The sequence below is a fragment of the Mytilus galloprovincialis genome, chromosome 8 (assembly GCF_965363235.1).
Source record: "Mytilus galloprovincialis chromosome 8, xbMytGall1.hap1.1, whole genome shotgun sequence".
Lineage (NCBI taxonomy): Eukaryota > Metazoa > Mollusca > Bivalvia > Mytilida > Mytilidae > Mytilus > Mytilus galloprovincialis.
In genome coordinates, this window is record NC_134845.1 from 62,277,871 (window position 1) to 62,285,263 (window position 7,393).

At 30.5% G+C, this 7,393-nt stretch overlaps 1 protein-coding gene across 1 annotated transcript; it reads left to right on the plus strand.

Annotated features, from left to right (window-relative positions):
- Positions 1–919: 919 nt before the first annotated feature.
- LOC143043743 (uncharacterized) lies at positions 920–6,973 on the plus strand. Its single transcript, XM_076215924.1, has 5 exons — positions 920–1,250; positions 3,165–3,223; positions 4,067–4,175; positions 6,042–6,103; positions 6,900–6,973. The coding sequence occupies exons 1-5, from the start codon at positions 1,150–1,152 to the stop codon at positions 6,971–6,973; spliced, it is 405 nt and encodes a 134-aa protein (XP_076072039.1). The 5' UTR covers positions 920–1,149.
- Positions 6,974–7,393: the final 420 nt, after the last annotated feature.

The window sequence follows — 7,393 nt, forward strand, 5'->3', positions numbered from 1 at the left end:
AGTAGATAGTTATTTCATTGACAATAATACTATATTTCCGTATGTTTGTCCGGTTCTCCCATCGGTAAGCATATATAGAGACCAGCCGGTAACACAAATATTCAACAACGTCAAACCAAATAGTGATTGTATCCTTCAACATTTAAACGGGATATCCTCAACTATACCAGCAACCCTCTATCGCGTTAACTTTTATTGATAAAGTATTAGATTAATGTATTACAAATGTACAAATAGCGCTGTTCCAGAACTGAAGTATTTGGATACGAATACGTATCGAAGCATTTCATATAACATGTATAAAAGATCTAGTTAAAATGGGTAATTTTTTTTTTGAACCGACGAATCAAAAAATGTATTGATTAGATTTAAAAAATGGGTTTTGCCATGTGCACTTGGTTTCTACTGTATTTTGTTTAATAGCTCATTATAGCAGATAAAGAATTCAAACGGCATATTCAGGATTTTTTCAAACTCCTTTATTCTTTAAAAAGGTCAACGAAATACTTTAAAATAGTTCCTACAATTATTTAGTGCCACGTCTGACTTTAACATAAGTTCAGTCCAGTATGACAATAGAGAATGCAATATCGTGTATACTACGAATACATGTAATACTCATTTCAGCATATTCACAAATAATTTATATACGTTCCGCAACAGCTCTAATAGGATTAGACATAAACTATTTCAAACTTTGAAGTGCACTCCTTCATATAGTTATCTATAGAATATTTTTGTAAACGTAAGTTATAAATAAAACATAAATGTATCTATAAATAATTGTAAAATAGTCACATGTTCTCTCGAAGCTATAAGACATACCAATAATATACAAACTATACGACCAATGACATTTTAAGAAGACACCATTTATGTTTAAAACTGTAATCAGTAATCGTTTAAATAAAACAAAACATATATCATATCCATGTGTATATATCGCTTCTTTGGACATACAATTTTTTTTAAACTGTTAAATCGTGTAATCAATATAGTACACGGATTAATTCAATAAATTAGTTTACGGAAATAATCACAATGTCAACAATATAATTCGCTGATTCTCATAGATAGGGATGTTTTACAAGCGTGCGTCACTAATAGTTAAGTGTGCTGTTATAAATTTGTTCTTGTGGATTTTTAATCATGTTGAACAATGGTTTCCCTCTAATTGTCATATGGCATGTGCATATTTATCAATGTTTGTTAGAACCAAGTGGAAGATGCAATGTATCAACACCCGGAAGGTATGGATTTCCTTATTTTTCATATTTACTATTCTTTTTCAAAAGTCAAATAATCTAGTAAAAACATATCAATAGATAACTAAATATAAAAACAATTGTAAACAGTTAATTTATATTTATGAACAAATCAATGATAATTCATGTAAACACAGAAGTATTTTCGACGAACTCAAGAACATCTTTTTCGCTTTCGAAAATGTAACAAAATCGAAAGACATACTAGTATAATTATCAACATTGGGGAAAACACAATCGCACTATCAAATTTATAAAATTTCAATCACTTCAAACGATAAAAAAAACCACTTTGATGATGTTCATGACAGCTTATCCACTTTGTATACATGGAAACATAATTGGACAAATACATAATAAACACTTCTTCTATTGATAGCATGCTAATTTTTTAAAGATTGTAATGTTGTATTACACACAAAGGAATGTCAGGATTGTTTAAATAATAGACGAACTGTATGGAGTTTTATTTGTACAATACTGACATCACATTGTATGTTTTACGACAATAAAACCCCCCAAAATGCATTATATGACTTATTACTTGTAAATAGTTATTACAATATTTATTGTTTTTTCTGATATGTTGATATGTTGATTATTTTCATTTAATCAACATTTGGCTAGTTCGATCCTAGTCAAATATAAAACATATGAACTATTTGTATTAACCCTGTAGCTCAAATACCCGTAATCCCAGTGGGCGTGCTATTACATTGTTGCCACATGCTTGGATTTGTGGCTATTGCATGATAGGTAACAACGGTTAACAAATAAGCTGACGTCAGGGCAATGACTCAATTCATGTTGACACTTTAATGCATTCTGTACATTGAACTTTGTTTAAATTTGCCCGAAGTTATTTACAGTGGAGGCAATTGAAAAAGCAAGATGTTTTGAATAAAATTGAGAATGGAAATGGGGAATGTGTCAAAGAGACAACATCCCGACTATAAGAAGACAGCAGCAGAAGGTCATCAACGGGTCTTCAATGCAGCGAGAAATTCCCGCACCCGGAGGCGTCCTTCAGCTGGCCCTTAAACAAGTATATATACTAGTTCAGTGATAATGAACGCCATACTAAACTTCAAATTGTACACAAGAAACTAAAATTAAAAATAATACAAGACTAACAAAGGCCAGAGGCTCCTAATTTCGGACAGGCGCAAAAATGCGGCGGGGTAAACATGTTTATGAGATCTCAACCCTCCCCCCTATACCTCTAGATAATACAAAAAAGTAAACGCATAACAATACGCACATTAAAATTCAGTTGCAGAGAAGTCCAAGTCGGATGTCAGACGATGTAACCAAAGAAAATAAACAAAATGACAATAATACATAAATAACATCAGACTACTAGCATTTAACTGACATGTCAGCTCCAGACTTCAATTAAACTGATTGAAAAATTATGTCTTCATCATATGTATATCAGGCACAATCCTTCCCGTGAGGTGTTTAGTATCATACCATCATAACATATATGAGAAGAACATAACCCGTGGCATGCCAGCAACTGGTTTGTAAATAAATGTGTTTAGTTCCGATGCAAAGACCCTATAAGTGCATCAATGTTAACGTCAAAATATGCAATCTTTAATGACCTGACAACAGTATCATAACTATAGCCCTTCTTAAAAAGTATATTTAAAGGTTTTATTAGCTTCTGATGTGAATACTGACATTTTTGTGCTTTATAAAGAATATTTACATAAAATATTGGATGTGACATACCTAGACGTAAAAGAAGTCTGCATGTTGATCTATATTTACGAATGATATCCTTATACTGATGATAAAATTAGGAAATGTTTTGAAAATGTATTTTCTATTATCAATTAGGTTGAAATTACCCTTTTATCATGTTTATGCAGCATTAAGTCTTATTGTTTGTAGTGACCACACCTGGTTATACTGCTGTGATAATTTTGAAGATATAAACAACACATGCATTGGTGAGTAAATTTATATCGATATTATATGTCTAAATATCTGGATTTGGGATTATGGAAAGTTACTTAACAAAGAAACGTGTGGTAAACGTCAATGAGACTTGACCGTAACGCCAATACAAAACGTGTAACGAAAAACAATAAACATGAGTGTATTAAAACAAAGTCAAACTATAATTGAAAGTTTCAGTCTCAGTCTTTAGTTTTACAATGAATAAATTGTTTCACTCTAAACCCGTCTTAATTATAAGAAAAGTATAATAATAATAATACAATTTTCAGGTCTTATGGGCATGACTCAATTTGGTTCTAGTTTAATATTGATATTATGCGTGTATTACCTATAGGTGTAAAAGGATAACTCGGGTTGCAATTTAACATTGTAGGAACACATACAACAAGCAAGCATATGAGTACGGACGATCTTACCCGTACTGAATTAAGTCGGTTGAGACACAATTACAAGTAAAATTTCAATGCATTTGTTCAGGATCCGCTTATACAATCCAATTAAGTAACATCTTTTTTAGAAGACACAATTTTATGTAGTAACAAAACTGCATAAATATTATGAGGGAACTTTTGGTGCCATCTGCGATTTGAATCCGTAGTTGGCAGCTTCTACAAAGAAATTATGTTGAATATTTAAACTTTGACTTATAAAAAAAAATCTACCATTCGCATGAACAAAAAGTCTATAAAACCTTTCATATGACAAAATAAGTGCAGATACATGTAACTTAAAATTAAAATCATTATTAAACGGATGATACATTTATTCATGAAAATTCAAAACGAAAAAACGCTAGTACTTTTATATTTTTTAGTTCCATTTTTTTTTTATAGAATGTGAAATTGGTTATAAAACACTCAAAGGCAAACCTTGTCAACCCTGTTCTGGTGGTTATTACGGGAGGAGATGTGTAGAGTCATGTAAATGTAAACAAAATGAAAGGTAATATCACATTTAAATAAGGTTTTAAGGAAAGCAACATTTTGGCATTCAAAGATAACATGACACTAGTTTAAAACATTACAACTATTTAATTTTGCTTTACTATGAAATCAATAGAACTAAAGCCAATATACAAATAGAATTAAAAAAATCGTCAAAGAAAAATTTCATATCGAAATGTGGAGGAATAGGGTACATGTTACATTGCTATACTATTTATCAAGACAATCGGTCATCAAATGAACAATTTGGGTGACCGTGTGGTCTTTAGAATGACAAAACAGTATTATAGCAATTTAAACTATGATCATGTAGATAAAACACTTTTTACTTCGGGTTTATTATAAAATTGCAGGTGGACATTTTTATAAACATCTAAAGCATTAATTTTTTCATAAAAGCCATACAACGAATATTGAAGGTTGGCCATGCAATTAGGTTAATTTACCTCCTTTTGTTTCGAAAGAGTGTGTAATTTTGGAAATTTCAATGATCTTCGGTAAAACTCATTAGCAGGTAAATGACATTGATCATTTTATCAAATTTAAAAATGACCATTCATGTTTTATTTTTACGTACAGTATGCTAATAAGCGAATTCAACAAACTTGTCCAAATTATTAGCCTGGTTTTGTATATAAGATTTTCCCTTGTCGTGTCCTGTTTCGAAGAATAATCTTTGCTAAAGCCAGACATTCGTTAAGTTAACTTAATTATAAATACACTGACACGTCCGTTATTGATAGAATTGCAAAACAATGATGTTTGCACACCGAAGAACTAAAGCTACAATTCAAAAGTTAAAATATGGTCTGTTTGAATAGAAAATATATGCCTCTATTTTCATTTGTCTATTACAGTCGGAAGTACAATGCTGGTCGGTGAACCTGTTCTTGCGATTGTTAAAATTGATTCCGATTGATTGCAAGAGACACACATTCTTTCACTCAAAAGCCAAGTATTGAACGATTACATTTTGAATGATTTTTTTTTTCATCTCAACGCATACTACGATCATTTAAGTTGGCACGTTGAGTAACAAAAAGATAAGCAAAATAGTTTTAGTAGGATCTTGATGAAATAAAGACACAAATATTGATTTTTTTCTACTTAAAACATTTTAATTGCTACATTGCTATTTGATTTGTTGCCGAAATTGATCACTGTTTTAGAATTCTCAATCTCTCATAATATTGAATTTGATCACTGTTTTTGAATTCACAATCTCTCAAAGCCATATAATACGATGCAACAATAGTTTTAATGCTATTGTGATTTGAAAATTATACATTAAGATATATGACTATATCTGCATGTAACACCGTGCGTATAGACAATGAAACACAGAAAACCTATTTGAACAAAAGCACAAAAAGACCAACATTAAAGGCCCATTGAGGCAATAAATTAAAAGAAACAGTGACTTGAGTAGGAAATAAATTAAAAGAAACAGTGACTTGAGTAGGAAATAAATTAAAAGAAACAGTGACTTGAGTAGGAAATAAATTAAAAGAAACAGTGACTTGAGTAGGAAATAAATTAAAAGAAACAGTGACTTGAGTAGGAAATAAATTAAAAGAAACAGTGACTTGAGTAGGGAATTAAAAACGGGTCAATAAGTAGGATTGGTACCAAGGTAAGAACACCGTTGCACAATTGTATATAATACTTCACAGATCTACCTTAGTTAATTGTTTCTACAACTAAAGGAATAGTATTTTTGTTATCATAATTCTTCAAAAGAACATTAACTTTATGGTTAAATAATCATAGTCATACTATTTGTCTTTGTGCAAATGTTCCTGTATATTAGGCATCGACGGCTTTAGAAATAACGTATTATGCACATCCATATTTATTTCGACAGATGTGATCATGTTGTAGGGTGTTTGGAGTTATCAACAATAGACGATAAAAGTTTCTATACAGGTAAATCATCACTGTGTAACGTCATATTCGAAAAAATATTTGTCGGGAAAGTGCTCGCGGGGGTAAAAAAGGAATATCCAAATTGCCAAATTCCATGGTATTTGAGGTATATTTAACGAACAGACAAAGTCGTTTGAAATGAGAAAAAAAATGTTAGAATATGCGAAAAAAAAACACTAGCTACCAACCAATCAAAATCCGGCATTCTTATATAAGGTGTAATTAGGTAAGAAAAGGAACTCTCACAATTATGAACTCAATTAGCATACAAACTAACTGGCATAATAATTTCTTCTTTTAAAATGTTCCTGTAAACATATTTTCTATAACATGTATGCGTTGATATCTTATTATCAATTAGTAAGATTTCCTTTCGGCTACAGCATTTTTGGTGATCTAAATATTTCTCACAACTCATACATCCTTCCTTTGTGTAAAGGAAAACAAATACATTATGAGTTACACGCAGGTTTTTATATTAATAAACTTTGAATATGATACATGCTTGTGTTATATATCATTATATCTTTTTTTCCATTACGTTTTAAAAACCTCAACGAAATAGCGCAATAGTACTGAAAGTGGCATGTAATACAAATAATCAATCACTCAAATTAAAGATTAAACAAAACCAGAATCAAAACAAAGAAAATTGAAAATCAACGTATTTATTAGAAAGTATGCTATTTTTTTTTATACTGAAATCTTTTGTAAATTAAATATAATTAACAGATGTGTGTATTAGCCAAATTGACTGTGCAATTAGTGTGGATTCATTTTGTATTTGATATTATAGGTCATTCTACCATAGAGGAGTCCATTACGGTATTGTTTCCTGCAGAAAATATTACTCGAAATCAGTGTAAGTGAAAAGTACTTTCTTGGCTGGTACATTCCTTTGTTTTATTCTTATTTTGAACACTAATTTGGCTAAAACATGTAAAATAATTAACTTTTCATACAGATGTATATCATTTTTAAGATACTTTTTTTTCGTTAGATCGTCAATTTGTTGATACATTTGTAAGTAAAACATTGACACAGGCGTTTTATGATCTTTTGAATCGCATTGTTGTGTGTGCTTTTTTATGTTCAGATAAACAAAAATACCGTCATAACAGGGAAATTGAAATGAATTTTTCAGATAAAAGAATTTTGGGGATCCAGCCAATCCTTATTTACATAATGTGTGCAGGATTTGTAACAATTTTGGTAACGATAACATCAGCTATTATGGTATACAGAAAGAAGAGACAAAACGAAAAGCCCAAAGATATTCGAAGAATAACC

Excerpts from the sequence above, each read along its gene's own strand:
- LOC143043743 (XM_076215924.1), top strand. The coding sequence starts at position 1,150 with ATGTTGAACAATGGTTTCCCTCTAATTGTCATATGGCATGTGCATATT. Across the intron at positions 1,251-3,164 it reads AATGTATCAACACCCGGAAG|TGACCACACCTGGTTATACT; the intron begins GTATGGATTTCC and ends TATTGTTTGTAG. Across the intron at positions 4,176-6,041 it reads AAATGTAAACAAAATGAAAG|ATGTGATCATGTTGTAGGGT; the intron begins GTAATATCACAT and ends TTATTTCGACAG.